Here is a 16,918-nt window from a genome sequence, read left to right as displayed (position 1 = left end):
TGAACCATCTCCATGTTCAACTCTTTTCAACTGCAAAAATCTGTTGATGAACAATCCCTTTTCTGTTTCGAATGCCTTAATTTAACTATGTGTGCTTGTGGGTACGAATAAAGTTGTTATGTACACAATACTGATTGGATATTCTGGATGAAGAATCCTGATGTTGGCAAAATAACTGTTTTCTTGTTATTATTAATTACAGGTAATCAGCAATCATTAAGATGATAAAGCCAAAAACCTTTGCAATAATATTACTGAAGATATTGAAGATTGGTGAAAATAGCAACCAGGCTTGCTAAGATTCTGAAAAAGAACATGGTTAAACACCCTCCTCAGTTGACATGCAAACTGATATGAAGTTGTGAGGAAGCTATTTGTGGGTCCTTCCAACATACAAACACATACTTCCTACCAGCCCAGGGGTGAAATCCAGCAGGTTCTGACAGGTTCTGGAGAACCGGTAGCGAAAATTTTGAGAAGTTCGGAGAACCGGTAGCAGAAATTTTGAGTCGTTCAAAGAACCGGAAAATGCCATCTCTGGCTGGCCCCAGAGTGGGGTGGAAATGAAGATTTTGCAGTATCCTCCCCCACCACGCCCATGAAGCCACGCCATGCCTATCAAGCCATGCCCACAGAACCGGTAGTAAAAGAAATTGAATTTCTTCACTATACCAGCCCCATCAACTCATCTCTCCAAAAGTGAAATCCTGTTTTAGTCACTGAAAATATTTGAAAGTCAACAATTATATTCTATTGGCAGAATTAATTGGATTATGTTGGTGAATAAAGCAAATATTGTAAACAATTAATCAGCTAATGTCATTATAGGATTTGTTTATTTACATATTCAACACCTTTCTATCACACTGCAATCAAAAATGAGTCTCAACAGCTTACATAGACTATAAATAGAAATAATTTACCAGAAATACATTTAAAATAAAGGTAGGAGCACAACAAATATTAGCAACAAAAACTGTCCCCCAAAAAGAGTAAAAATAAAACAAAAAATGGATGGCATTAAATACTGTACACAGTCAGGGGAAAGCTTTATTCAACCATTACATTTTCAAATTTCCCCCAAAAAATCAATGAGGCAGCTAGCCTGATTTCAATCAAAGAGCTGTTCTGTGGCATCAGTCCTGCCATTAAAAAGCTGGGCCATCTTACTTCAGGCTCCCAAGCTTCTGGAAAATATGGGATTAATGTATCTAATGTATGAATAAAATTATGGAATAATAGTTGAATCATACGGACAGAAAATATATATATATAAGCATATATATACAAAAGTCCTGTATAAGGAAAGTGTTAAGGTAAACCAGGGTATTTTCCCCCATGTTAGCACGTTAGCTGTTCTACAGGAACAGCTTGCCCACTGTCATACTGATTGGGAAAATGGAACTCGTAATTCATCCTCCTTAGAATGAAGCACCACAGACCACAAATGGTCTTACATCGCTAAATGATGGGGCTTGTTAAATGGGTTGCACCCAAGTTTATGAGCTTTTTTGCTGCAGTTATTAATCAAGTCATGTGGTTATTAAGTGAAGCAGACTTTCTCCATTTACTTTACTTGCTGAAAACCCCCTGAGAATATCATACATTGTAATCACGTGACTCCACAATGCTGCAACAGTTGTACGTACGTGGCCAACTGCCATGTACCCAAATTTTGATCACATGATATTAGTGACTGGTCATAAGCAACTTTTTTCAGCATTGGCATAATTTTGAAGAATCATTAAATGAATGATCATCAATTGAGAACTACCTGAAACAGACTGCCTAGGGAATAAGAGCAAAAACTTGTTCATTTGCTGCTTAACTGCTAGTTTATCATAGTTTATGAGAGCTTTAAAAAGAAAGAATGGCATAGTTGCATTGAAAACAGATGTAGTCATCAAAACTGATTTCTGGACAGCACTTCACCTGGCTTCTTCATCATTCCATGCAACTCTCATGCCTTTTCCACCACCACCTGCCGAAGCCTTGATCATCACAGGGTAGCCTAGCAGCAGGGAACAATTAAGACAGAAATTTAAATTTTGATCATACATTTATGACAACTGACCACATGTTCAATGACAAGGTCAATAACAAGCTTATTAAAAAGCTTTCTGCTGGGAAGAGGAATTTAAACTGAGTTATCTGTACAGTAGTGTTGTTTTAATGACAGCAATCGCCTGAATTTAAGTTTATCAGATTGAATTAGCCAACAACCAATAAAACACAGCATTTTAATAAATATCTAAAGCCCTGTTTTTTTCATCAAAAGATCCTCAAACAAGCAAAACCATTTTTTTAAAAAGAAATTGGAATTTCAACTTAACATGATATGAAGACCTACAGAAAAAAAACAGTGTGTTAAATTAATGGCATCATTTCATTAGTCCAATCAAAGCACCAGATGTTAAATATGAAGCAGTCAGACCATTCTGAGGGTTTTTACATTTTAAACAAAATTGTGAAAAACAACCAATATTTGGATAATATATCAATAAAGAAGTCTTCAGTTGTAAAGTAAACTTGGTGTATATGGAGTCCTCAAGTCACAACCATTCATTTAACAACTATTCAAAGTTGCAATGGTGCCAAAAAAAAAAAAGACTTATAACTGGCACTCAATCTCATGACCATCACAGAATCCCCATGGTAACATGATCAAAATTCAGGCACTTGGCAACCGCCTTCTTTTTACAATGGTTGAAGAACCCTGAAATCACATGGTCACCATTTCTACCCCTCCCAGCCAGCTTCCAACAACCACAGTCAATGGGGGAAGCCAGATTCGCTTAATGATCATGTGACTCAATTAAAACTGTAGTGATACATTTAACAACTGTGGCAGAAAAGGTCATAAAATCAGATGTGACTTACTTAACAATCACTTTGCTTAGCAATGAAAACTCTGCTCCAAATTGTGTCATAAGTTAAGGACTACCTGTCTTGTATTTCATTCAGCTAACATACTCTCTTCTCTTTACTTATGTAGGTGATGGCTACCACAATGACTTTTAAGTTTTGATACCATCTGATCTTATTTTATTAAATATAATTTTTCTGAATGTGCGTTCTTAAAAAGGAATTGAAAGAAAAGGAGATGGCAAGCACTTCACCTCACAAGGAATATTATGTATTAAAGTTTTTTAATGTTTTTTAATGTTGTACGCCACCCTGAGTCCTTGGGAGAAGGGCGGCATATAAATCCTACAAACCAAACCAAACCAAACATAATTGGCTGTATGAAACAATATGATAAGATTATAACCAATATAGATTATGAGAGTGATGGAAACTCCCAGGGTTCTTTTATTTTTACCTGTATTGATTATCATTGCTTAAATATCATTAGATGAAGAGTTAAGAAATGCTCTCTCTTTTTTTTTTTTTTGGCTAATTTTATTTCCAATTAATTAAATTGTTGGCACAAAGTTAGTCAGTTTAAAATTTGACAGCAGTACATAATTTTGAATACAGATTTTATCTGATTTGATTATTAAGCTTAACATTTTCATCTTGCTCTATGTCAACTGAATTTTCATGTCAAAAAATGATTCTTACATAAACATTGTTGTATATAATTTTTTGCCACTCCTACATAGTAAATTGTTTCTGCATTATCTGAGTATTTTTAGCATGAATTGTTTATTTTTATGAGGTTTAGATCTAGAATTTAACTTGGACATTCCAAATTATACTGAGGTTATTTCTGACTTCCTGGACAATTTCATGCAGTACTTTCTCCCTACCAAGACTGGGAATCATGTCTCAATGGAGCCCTAGAAATGTAAGAAATCTCTCCAGATTGTATTAATCAATTTAGACTCAATGAATACCTATCAGAGTGGGATATGGTGCATTCTCTACAATCTTTGAATGGAAAACTTCAAAATTTGTCATATGTGTATTGGGTAGAAAATTGAATTGACTAGAGATGAATCACTTTTTTGCAGTTGCACACTTCATGCTGGATTGTTATTTTTATGAAATAAATGAAAAAGCACCAAACTTTGGTGTTACTTCTTTACTCAGTCCATTTACTTATCAATACAACTCACATTAAACTCTTATCATTGGCAATATTATACTAACATCCCCCACTCCACCTCGAATTAATAACTCATTTAAATAAAACTGGCAAAAAGAAGCCTGTACATTTCCTATTCTGAAAAGGGACATTAGGAAGGTGGACAATCTCTAAATCAAGGATCCCCAACTGCCGGGCCGTAGCTTAGTACAGAGCTGCATCCCAGTCAGAACTGGGCTGTGGAAGCAGCGGGTGAGCGCTCCATTGTGCAAATGGAGCTGTATGCGCACACTCACCCACCATTTCTGCGGAACCATCCTGCCTCCCCTGCCCCTTGCCGGTGTGCAAAGCCAGAAAGGTTGGGGAACGCTGCTCTAAATAATTTGATATGCTGAATAGACCTAGAGATGAACCACTATCCTTCATTGGACAAAGAGTCAATTTATCTCCCCACAGAGTCTGCCTTTCATTTATGCTCTGTATTTTGGAAAACTGGGGGGGGGGGGGGGAACCTCAAAGAAACAGAAGGAGAAAGAGAACCTGCCTAAAAATATCAAAGCAAAAGGTCCAGCTTATTCAAGGTGATAATAATAATATTGATTTTATTTGAAATTCTGTACACAATTGTGATTGTAGTCTTCCCTGTTCGCCTATTTCCATTTTCCCCAAAACTGCTTTTTGTACCTAGAAATTTAGCTTTGTTTTAGAAGAAAATTTCTCATTAAAACATTCCTCATGTGCAAGGTCACAAAGTTAGTCAACTATGTCTTATGTTTCATAACAACCATAAGACTTCTTAAGTTCTGCATTTCTTAGTTTGGGGAAGGGGAAAAGGGATAGGGATAGGGACAGAAAAAGAATCAGAATTGTTGGAAGAGACCTTGGAGGTCTTCTAATCCAACCTCCTGCTCAAGCAGGGGAACTTATACCATTTCAAACAAATGATTATCCAATGATCGAGCACCCACAACTTCTGAAGGTAAGCCATTCTACTGATTAATTCTTCTGTCACAAAATTCTCCTTATATCTAGATTGGATCTCTCTTTTGTACGTAATTTTCATGTTCTCCCTTTTCGTATAGGTTACTTTGACTAAGAAATAACAACTGGCCAAAGATTTCTGAATAAATTTTAGTCTCTCTAAGACACTATCACATAATATAGGCCAAGATCAAATATAAGTTTAAATTTAATTGGATTTATAATCTCCATGCCACCTTAACAGGGGGTAGCATCTAGTCAACTTTGTCTTATTTCAAAACCTAAGCAGGATGAACTCTGGTTAGTACTTGCACATCCAGATCAAGATAGAATACCGCCAGCAAAGTTGCATGAATGCTGTCACCAGAAGTCAACCACAGTTTGGAGGAATGGTTACTTCTTACACTTCAGCCATTTCAAAATTTCAAACAAAATATATATATTTTCTGGAAGAATGAAGTTGTCAAAATATAGACAATGATCCAGAGAAATAGTTTAGGTTCTCCTGATTCAATAACTGACTTCAAAGGAGTCAGCTGACACCCATTCCAAGTATCAAAACATTTTTAAACCACTCAATTTCAATGAAAAATTGTTTTGTAAAACAAGTAAGAAGGTTCTATTATTTTAAAAAGTCAAATTTGGAGGTAGAATGAACATAAATTATATCCTTATTTGTAGCTCACCAAAGCCTACAGTATATTGGATCACAAATCAACACATGGGGGAAAATTAGAATAAGCACAATTATATCAGCTCTCTAAGAATCAACTCTGGTCATGTCCTAGCAACAATTTACAACAAAATTTAAGCAAACTCATGAAATACCCGATTTTTAAACAGATTAGGGCTATGTCATCCTGTTGGCAACATAAATTGCTAAAATGCTATTCATGTAGATATAAATATAGAATTGTGCAAAGAACATCTTCCAGTTCTTATAGCAATAGAGAATTTGAAAACCAAAATCATGTGTTCCACAGAGATTCCTGATTAAATAGATAATTTAGTCAAGAACATCTTCTGAAAAGCATGCGCATCTCTTGCAGTCCCCATGTAAAGATACCCTAACTTACCAATTTCCCTTGCAATTCGGACAGCTTCATCTGCATCCTGTAAAAGCAGGAAATTGGACCCACCATTAATCCCATCAATGACTCTAGGGCAATGATATATTACACTGCCTTTTTCAGTATATTTAACGTTTGATTTTACAACCTTCTGACCCACATCATTCAGAGAAATATAAAAATAATTCCAGTGAAATGTAAATTTTACCTTGTCACTTGCATTACACAGCCCTTAAGCAATGAAGAATCACTTAGTGAAACACAAAACAAAAAGCAACAGGACTACAGAAGGATTACTCAAGTTGCCCAAATTATTGAATTTTGAAGGTTTTAGTAAGAAGCAAAGATTAGAACATTAGGATTTGTCAGCAGCCAGCTAATACCCTTTTTGTTTGCTTTTTTAGTTTTTTCCTGTCTTCTAAGGTACCGGTGTATCATGTTGGCCTAGATATAGTCAGCAGGGGGAGTTGATTCTCTATTGTTTGGCTAAGCTTCAGCATCAACACAAGTCTTAGAAGATCTACAGAAAAACTTCAAATATAACGTTGCATAAATTGGGTGAAGGGAGGGAGTCAGGGTGGAGGTTAATAATTCAAAAAGTAATCCTAATCTTAAATGAAATTTCAACTCACAAACATTAATAGCAATTGGCATTTTAACAACAGAATACAAACTGTTACCTCTACTTATTTTTATTTTAGAATTATGATACACACGTGGAGAAAGTAACAAAACATAGTTCAAATAATGGTTAAAGGGGCATTATTGCTTTATTTTTCTATAGAAGATCCCAATCCCCAGCAGTTCAAACAAATCTTGAACTACAATCTTGAACAAATCCACAAGATCTCCTCTGACCACATCAGTGCAAATTTCTGACACTCAACTGTTCAAAAATAGCAACCAAAACTATTTCTCCTACTGCAAAGAAATAAAAATAGAATAAGTGTGAGAAGATTTATCCTTGGTTAGGCCTGCCTTTCTAAAACTCAAAGCAAATTGGTGAGCTCTCAATTCTTTGTTCCATGCGCTGTTGTTTTTAAAACTGCTGCTGGATTAGTATATAGTATATTCAGAACACTCCAGCTAATCTATATGACTTAATCCGTAGGGACTGACTTTTGAACATTAAAATGAAACCTGATATTTTAAAACATTGGGTTTAATTGAACAAGAATTCTCCTTGCCTCAAAGAAAAAGGAGGTGGCAGATTCTTGTTAACCAGTCATTAAAACAAAATCTTTTTAGTACCTACTAAGAGTGTGAGGAAGATTAAGGAAGCTGATACAGGAAGTAGTTAGAAATTTTAATTTCCTTTCATTAACTATTCTTCTCTGCAAATAGTGCCTGTTAAGTTCAAAGCAGCCCTGAAACTAGTATCAGCTTTAAATGTGCGGGTATCTCTGTATGTGTATGTGTATTTAATTCAAATAGGCACATCTATTAATGAGATTTTACAAACAAAAACTCCTTTTAAACCAAACAGAAATCCATCCCAAAAAGCAGGAAAGAATAAAATCAAGGTTTACTGTTACACCTTGTTGTTTTCGCTGCAGCCCCGGCAGGCACCAAGTTCTAGCTTAGAGGGACTTTTAAAAATGCATGAAAAGGGTCATTTAAGAATGTTAGTGATTTCCACACATTGAGTCTGAAGGTTCTTTGTTCCTGCCTGTGACAGTTATGTGAGAATACTTCCCCTTAATAGCCTCTCTGTCAGGAAGTGTTAAACCTGCCAAATACAGACAATTAGAGCCTCTTGAATAAAATGCAGGAAGAGTGAGGACTGACGAAGAGCCTGATTACTGTAAAGCCAAGGAGGAAACTTCCATATTTCTTTTTCTCCCAAAAATTCATGCATAGCTTTATTAACAGAATTTTAAAGTTGAAGCAACCTAGTTTTTCCTCTCTCTTTTAGATACCTAAAACCCAGGAATAACTGCTTCGGACTTCAAGCTTATAAGAAGTCAACTAGTTACTGTATGCCATTTACATTTCAAAGTGGCACTAAAATTACTCTTTATTACTCCTTTTATTAGGCTGTTATTTATTAGCAGTGTTAAGCTATAATTCCTTTCAAAAATAAAAGCTATTTCACCATCCTATCAGCGCACTGTTTGTGAAAATATTAGAATAATAAATGCTCTTCCTCTAGTCAGAGCACATAGATGCATCGAACCTACTCTCTTCTACTTAAAAGTCAGCCAATCTACTTCTGAAAAGAGAAAGAACAAAAAGAAAAAGTTAAGAAGTCTTCCTTTCTTATTTCCCCAGGATTTTCTCTCCATGTTTTTTTACTTCTTCTAGCCATTCCCAATCATGGAAATGTTAAGCTTCTATTTATGTCTTCTTGGTCTATAAAACTAATCCAGTAAGAATTTCAAGAAACAGAATTCTGAACGTAAGCCTGGATACATGTTCTGGAAACCAAATGGAAAGATCTTTTCCATTTCTAATTCTTTTGCTCTTCCAATTAACAATGGAAAATATTTTGTTTTTACCTCCCCAAGCTTCATTGCCATGCAGGATCTGGATTTCTATGTTATGCTTATAAGGAGGAAAGGTTAGTTACACCTTTTCCATCTTCTCCCTGCTGCAATCCTAGACCACCTCCTTACCCAGATCTGACTTACAATGAGAGTTCAGATTTAACATTGGTGCAAATATCTTACCACTTGGGGGAGGGAGGTTTTATTGGGAATAAGGGAAACCAACTAATGCTCTAGTTTGTTATTCCTCTGAAGATTATCACATTCCTTTGCCAAAAGACAAAAGCTTAGGAAAATTAACATTTTTCTAAGTTTAATTGGCATATAGGTGGGGATCCTTAAAATGGTGTTTACTAGCTGATCTCCTTCTCTTGACACATAAGCATCCATACATGCTGCCTGGACACATCCAATGAGGTTCTATGGACCTATGGACCATCTATAGAAAGATGAGTCTCTTGAAAGAGGGGAGAGGAAGCTTAATGCCCCAAATTATTTTCTATTTGTGAAAAGGTAAACAAATGTAATGACTTCAAGTCAGTGATGGGTTCCGGATTCTGGCATCACACATGTGGATGTGCGCAGTGCGGACACACATATGCGCAGCATGCACATGCGGCATACTTGCCTGCGACGCTTCCGCAAGCCTACGCAATGCCCCATCTGCTCAGGGGAGAATCGCGCAGGTGCTGTATGTGCCATGAGCATGCGCGGAAGCGCCAAAAGCTTAAAGCAGAGGTAAAGAGCGCGGGCAAGCAGGTGGGCCCTCTGGAGCACTGTACTGGAACGGTACCTGGTGCTCCGGGCAGGATCCGTTACACCCATACCAGGGTGTACCCCCTGCCACCAACCACTGCTTCAAGTGTACCTTTAGGCATGTACGCTTGCATATTTTGTTCCCGATCAAGGGGAAATATTTTATATATTCTCCAAGAAAGGCAAGACTTAGAGATGTCAGGATTCTGACATCTGGGGAAGGCTCTGATGAGGGCTCTATGTCGGAGGCAGAGAGGGGGTCAAAGCCAGGGATGTGCAGTCACTAGAGGCAAGGGAGGCGGAGCCTCACCACTCTCCTCAGGAAAAGAAAAGAAATTTAAATATATTTTTTAAAATAATTAAAGCCAAGATAGTTGCTACCAGATTCCAGGTCACAGTGGCTTGGTGTCTGCTTAGTGTTAACCAAAGCAGGAGGCGAGAGAACTCGGGGCCTCTTTTCCATAAGGAATTTTTCGCCTTCTAAAAGTTAAGAAAGAGTTAAAAGGCAAAGAAGTTCAGATGGAAAAGAGGCACTAATTCTCCCGCCTCCTGATCTGGAAGCAGCCAATCATGTCTTCTTGAGCACGCTTACGTTGGACGGGTTATTTCGGAGGGTGCGCTTCAGAGAGAGGAGTGGGGGAGAAGGAGGAGGCTCGCTCTTCACCCCTCCCCAACCTTCCCAGGGTCCAGATTCCCTTCGCTGCAAGCCTTGCTGTCTCTTGCATCCCAAAGGTGGGTGGGTGGGTGTGGGAGCTTTGGTGGCCCCAATTCTTCTCTGAGGGGTGGGGGGTGTCTCCTGGGGCTGCTGGCTAGATAGACTCCCGAGGAGCGACTCCTTCCCTCCTAGTCCCCCTGTGGGTGGCTGGAAATGTCCGCGCATTTCAGCCAGCCACAAAACGCTTAGCCAGGGGTTTCCTTACAAGAGCCAGGGTTTCCTTACAAGAGCCAGTTCTGAGCAGCGCCGGGAGGCCACGGAGAAGCTTCGCTCCGCTTCTCACTCAGCTTTTCCCCAGAGGTGATCCAAGACTTCAAGCGGCGGAGCTTGGAGAAGCAGCGGCCGCAGACCGGGTCAGCGGGTGGGCGGCGAGGCACTTTGCATCGTGGGAGCCGCCAAGCACCTTTGCTGCAGACCCGGGCACTTGGCGGCTCCTGCGATGCAAATTCCCCCCCCCCACCGCTGAGGCCGCAAATTCCCCCCCCTCACCGCCGAGGCTTCGCAAAAGGATGCCCAGCTGAGCCTCACCAGGCATAAACCTCACCACACGTCACTGGTCAAAGCGTATGCCAGTTATCAGCTGCCTTCAGAGTCAGACAAACAGCTGGACCCTGTTCCCAATGTGCACACAGGCAGAGTTGCCACACGAATAGAACAGCTAAAGAACAGGGGTCGACTTGGGAGTAAGGCCACAGATGGAGGATGAATGGCCCTTCCCAGAGGAAATAAAAGGGGAGTGAAAGGGGAATGGAGCTTGCAGAAGACAATTAGTTCATTTAATTGGTTCGTGATTCTCTGAGACTCCTTGCCACGTTTTGCAGATATTGGCCTGTCAGCTCTCAGATAAGCCAGATAAGGTCTGTGACTGAAAATCCTCCCTTGAAAGACTTTGCTGATGTGTATGAGCAGAATTCACAGTAAATTATTAAAAGTGGTTTTTATCATGCTCTTGGGAAGCCTAGGTCAGAACAGGTGGAGGAATTGTAACAGGTAAACGTACATTTCTACAGAAGCCTACAGGAAAGTAAAAACAAGCCAAGAGTCCCAGTTTCTTTAAGGCCCATTAATGCTTATATTTGCACATGGCTTCCATAACCAAATCTTTATTTTGGTTGCATATTTTGTTCAATTTACCTTAATGTCTATATACAATATCATATTTAGCATGTACAGAACACCTTTCACATTTTATGCTTCATATATTTTTTGTCTATATTATAGCCTTGGTAAGTAGGATGGTATTATTCCCAATGATGCCCTAATGTAAAGACCAAGATAAAAAAAACATTGCAAAGTTTATTTCACAATTGAAATTGGCCCCCGTTTGCAGTTCCATATAAAACAGCGCTGGCAAATTTTATGCAAATAGGTGTCCTGTAGCTATGGATTTGGGCCATTTTAATATCTAGCAATGGCTGTCATGGGAACTGATTCGGACTGAAGGCCAAAGGTAGTGAAAAGAATAAATAACTATTATATTGTTCAAAGCTATCTACACTCTCTCCCCATAAAACAAAAATTAAACCCATATTTTACTTACTTATTTATTTTCTTAAATTTATATTGCTGCCTACTCACTCGTGGTGACTCATGGAGGCTTACAGGAGATAAAAACACAAAATAAAAGAAATAAACATAATAAAAATAAACATAATAAAAAACACACACCCACCCCGAGAGCAACACACCCTCATACCAGCCATTTAATGGGCTCCATCCCACTCTGTATCATATCATATTTTGTATAAAATACTTATCCAAAAGCCACTACATTCTTATTTTAAGTGATTAAGGCTAATAAGATCGGTAAGGGGGTGTCTGCAGGATATGATCCAAACAGTCAGAAGAAAAGCTGTATTGGTGTGACTGTAGAGCACCCTACCAGAATTAAAAAAAAAAAACAACAGATGGAGTTTCAATGATGCCATCACAGTAGTTGTTTGGACTTTCATTTAACTGTACCTTGTTGACAACCTTGTGTTTGACCCACCTTTTTTCTACAGTAGATATCAGCAAGGTACAAACATTTCCAGCATAAGGATCCATGCTAGCTATGGGTCAGAACTAGGCATGTAAGATGCAGAATTTGTATCATGATGCAATACATGCTTGGTCACTTGCCCCCCTCAACCCATGATTTCTGCAAAGGTTTCTTTGTATGGTCAAAACAAGACAAATTAAAGTGAAAGTCCCTGACTGGCTCCAAAACAGGAAATATCCCACCTGCATTTCTCAAGCTAGAACCCCACCATCAAACTCATTTTGACCCAAAATCTATGCTATGCTATTGCACTACACCAGGAGTGTCAAACCCAAGGCTATTAAATATGGAGCCTGGAAATATCCAAGGACCAGAGCCTGCAGTGCCTCTGCTGGCCAAAATGGGCCGCAGGTGATCTCCCCGCAACCCGTTTTCAGCCTCCACTGCCTCGTAAAGCACTCTGCTGGTCAAAAACAACCATGCCTACCACGGCCATTCCCCACCACCACCCCAGGCCCTCCGAGGTCAAACAACCCTGATGTGGCCCTCAATTAAATAAGAGTTCAACATCCCTGCACTACACAATATGAACATAGGTAGTCTTTCACTTACAACCATTCATTTAGTGACTATTTGGTTACAATAGCACTAAAAAGAGTGTGAAATATGGCCCAACAGCACTTTTTTCCAAATGGCTACTAAATGAATGGTTTCCTTAAGAAACTTGGAACAATATTACAATCAGCAAGATACAGGCAGTCCTTAGTTAACAAAGGTAATTAGCTGTAGGAATTCCATCGCTAAGTAATATGGTTGTAAAGCTTAATGTTACATGACCACACTGACTTATGATGGTAATTCTAGTTGCAATGATTAAGTGGTTAACCACTGCACAGTAGTTAGGTGTGATGTCACCTGTGACTTTCTGCCAGTTTCCTCATTGACTTTGTTGTCAAAAGCTGGCAATGAAGGTGGCAAATGGACTGTCTGCGTGTTTCCTCATTCAGCGGTGCTGTAACTCTGAACTGTTGCTAAGTAAACGGTCAGTTACCAAGGACCACCTGTACTATGTTTAACATTTAAAGCACAGCAGAATTTTTTCATTCACAGGTCCCACAATTTTCATGCCTTTCTCTACTATATCATATTTCAAGTGATCATGTAATAGGGGCCATGGCAAAACTGCATAGCTGAGAAAATTGATTCTTAACCATTTTTACCACGGTTTGCAATGATTCGTGTTATTTGATTTGATTTTTAAAACATTTACATGGCCTAAATCAAAGCCCAGGCGGCTCACAATTCTAATTTGATTTCCAAAAGATACTTCATGACACGTAAAAGAAAAAGTAGCATGTTAACGACGCATTAAAGAAGGTAGTCTGAAGCAACTTCTTAAAATTGAATTAAAGTACTATACAGTATCATTTTTGTGGGAAGGGAAGTGGTTTAACTCACACATGCGGCAGGGTTGTTCCCAAATTTTCCTTTCTTCTATCTACCTATGGCAGTCATATCATTCTATGGGGAAACAAATCACTAGCTCTTTAAAACACTGTTTTTGTGAAGAAAAGCTTCTCTCTTATTGATGTATTAATTTATTATTTAACTATTTATTTATACTTGTATTTATCCCACATAGTTATGCAATCATAAGACTAGGGAGATCACATACATAGTATTATGTGAGACAGATCATAGTGATAGTTTTGAGTTTACTATTCTTTTACACAAAATAAAGAGTTTTATTCATCTCAACAACTTATCATATGCAATATTTCTGTCATAAATCTCACTGCCAGACTGAACATTGTAATTATGTACCTTATGTTTAACCCTAATCTTAATCCAGGAAGGGCTTTTTAAATTAAAAACGAGGTTATATAACTAGCTAATTTTTTAAAAAAATCTTACCTTTATCACCCCATCATAACCCGGTATAGTATTGACCTTTGCATTCTTGGCTAACAGTTTGCTTTCTATCTTGTCTCCCATTGCGTGAATGGCATGCATATCTGGTCCAATGAAAACAACACCTTCTGATGCCTGTAGAAACAAAGAAGGAAGAGAAGAAATAGTATTACAATAGACCTCTTTGAACATAGTTCACATACGTACTACAAGTACCGTAACTTTAACTTGAAACAGTACATTAAGAGTACATATGAGGAAGAGAAAGCAAAGATCTCATAATTACTGTTTGTACAAATCAAAAGGAAAACTAGCTGAAAGTTATAAAATATTTTGCCTGACTTATCTGTAGCATCTCATGAGTGAGAAAAAGGCAACTGGGTCATAACTCTAAGATGCCACAAGAGCATAGTAAGATATATTGTGTAATATAGCTCAGGATTTCATTCTGCATTCTTTAAGATTCATGTAAAGACAACTTTTTTTTTCTTTTATAAGGGCTGAAAATATGCAAAATGGACTTTTAGTTTTTTCCCAGAAGAAGAGATTTCTAAATATCAACTTTCAAGCTAATCAAGAACATCTTCCATTTTAGTCTGATGTCCTAAAGAGATACAGACAGACAGACAGACCAATCTCAAACATGGGTGAAGCTGGATTCATGACATTATTTGAAATAAGTATTTTTTAATTTCTGTACCTTCAACAGTGTTCATTCCTGAAAGCTGCCATGTGGTTTGCTATTACTTTCCTCTTAGGGCTGAGATTTTGGCTGGTCCAAAGTACCCAGTTGATTTCTGCATCTAATGTGGGACTATAACACAAAGCCTCGCAGTTTCTAGCCTGATGCCTTAAGCACTGACTCTCTTAAATGTTTGTTTGTTTGTTTGTTTGTTTGTTTGTTTGCTTGTTTGCTTGCTTGCTTGCTTGCTTGCTTGCTTGCTTGCTTGCTAAATGTTTATGCATCTTCCCTGTAAGACAACTCTAGGCACTATTACTTAGCTGTAATATTTAAAGGAATAAATGAATGCATAAAATATCTGTAAACAATACATGGATTCCCACATTCACTTTCTGTCACATCAACCAAAAACTAAAAGAGTATAGGGGGTTAAAATCTTTGAAAAGGAACTGCAGCTAGACAAAACCAATAATCAGCATCCAAATCTATTTTTGTTTTAATATAATTGTGTACTTTTCCAAACAGAACACCGAAATAATCAAGGAGCGTATAAAATCATGAAACCAAGAGAGAACAAATAATCAAAGTAAATAGAAAATTGCATGCATTCCAACAAATATTCCCTGTAACTATCAAGGTGGTTACTGATTTAGATAGAAAGAAAGTGAAACATGGAAGGAATTTTCTTTAGATGTTTTCCATATAGGATTTCCTCAGTTCCTGGCAATCAAATCAGTCATAGATTTTTACATGATAAAAGGAATCTGTGGAACTAATCCTAGAAACCTCTTTCTGTTTTCTTGCATAACACCTCCAGGCACAGAAGAGACAAAATGCTTCATTTGCATCCTTAAACATTAGAAACTGAGAATGAACCTTTTCAACTGCAAATGTTATTGCATCTACATTTCCAGAAAGACGGAAGGGGGGAAGGTTACAGAGTCTACTCGGGTTTATGTTAACTCATCTCTTTTTTAGTATTACTGATCAATACAAAGAGAAGGCAGAAGCAGCAAAGCCTTAAGAACTCCAACTTTTTTCTCCCTAAAGAAAAAAGAAGAAAGAGATAGAGAGAACATGAGGATGGATAAGCTGAAGAAAGAGGAAGTGACCAAAGTAAAAACAGCAAATATTAACCATGGTAATAGTTTTTCTTTTCTGATAACATTTGGCCAAGATTTGCTTGTGTAATATAAAAAAAATAGCAATAAAGATTAGACCAGACTGAATTAAAAGCATTTGTGTAAATAAATAAAAAATCACATACCAAACTTGAAACCTAACAGCATAGAAATGACAACTATTCCAGAGACCGTTTTTGTTGATTGTTCTTGCAATTATAAAATTCTACCATCAAATTCGCTACACTAGATTCTGTTAAAATAGCTTGGTAGTAATATAGCAACATTAAAGAAATTTTAGGTATTGGCTCAATCACAAAATTATGAAGTCTCCTGTAAATTAAGTTCAACTCTTGGTCACTTCACATCCATGCATTTCCATTACAAAAGCAAGGTCCTATCACACAGGAATGCAATTAGGACTGGACAAATGTGCCACTTTTACCATTAACAGATGAAAAATAATGAAAATTGGAGGAATCAAATGCCCTATAGCACTTAGCAATAGCACTTAAGACTTATATATTGCCCCATAGTGCTTTACAGTCCTTTCTAAGGAGTTTATAATGTCAGCATACCACCCCCCAACAATCTGGGTCCTCATTTTACAGACCTCAGAAGGCTGGAAGGCTGAGTCAACCGGTCAGGATCAAACTTCAGGCTGTGAGCAGAGTTAGCTTGCAATATTACATTCTAACCACTGTACCACCAGTAGAAATAACATCAAGAATCTGGATGAAGATGATCACTACAAATACCTGGGCAACCTTCAAGCTGACAACATCAAGCACACTGAAGTCAAGAAGAATATTAAAAGTGAATACATCAAGAGAGGAAGATCTTAAAACCCAAATTCATCCATGTAGCAATGTTGACAGACTCTATTTACCAAGGAACATAGGTGGGCATGGGATTTTGCAAATACACCAGACCGCTGAACAAGGTGAATGGGCATTGGAAGAATATCTGAAGGGCAGTGAAGAAGATGCCATGAAAGCTTAACTAAACACCCAAGGGACCAAACTGGCCTGCAAGAAAGACCTAATAAAAAATAGAAAAGAGGTATGGCATTCTACAGTATTACATGGCCAGTATATATTTTTTTAAAAACCTAACAGGAAAAGCAGTTAACAACAAGACTTGGCAGTACAACTCCAAAACATTTGGAGCACTAATGAATTACCA

At 37.8% G+C, this 16,918-nt stretch overlaps 1 protein-coding gene across 1 annotated transcript in view; it reads right to left on the bottom strand.

Annotated features, from left to right (window-relative positions):
• PCCA (propionyl-CoA carboxylase subunit alpha) overlaps positions 1–16,918 on the bottom strand; it is a 220,856-nt gene that overhangs the window by 143,181 nt on the left and 60,757 nt on the right. Inside the window, 3 exon segments of the mRNA XM_032226371.1 lie at positions 1,933–2,011; positions 6,088–6,124; positions 13,934–14,065. Coding sequence (XP_032082262.1) covers positions 1,933–2,011; positions 6,088–6,124; positions 13,934–14,065 — 248 coding nt within the window.

The sequence above is a fragment of the Thamnophis elegans genome, chromosome 11, assembly GCF_009769535.1.
Source record: "Thamnophis elegans isolate rThaEle1 chromosome 11, rThaEle1.pri, whole genome shotgun sequence".
Taxonomy (NCBI): domain Eukaryota; kingdom Metazoa; phylum Chordata; class Lepidosauria; order Squamata; family Colubridae; genus Thamnophis; species Thamnophis elegans.
This window is presented reverse-complemented; position numbering and strand designations above follow the sequence as displayed.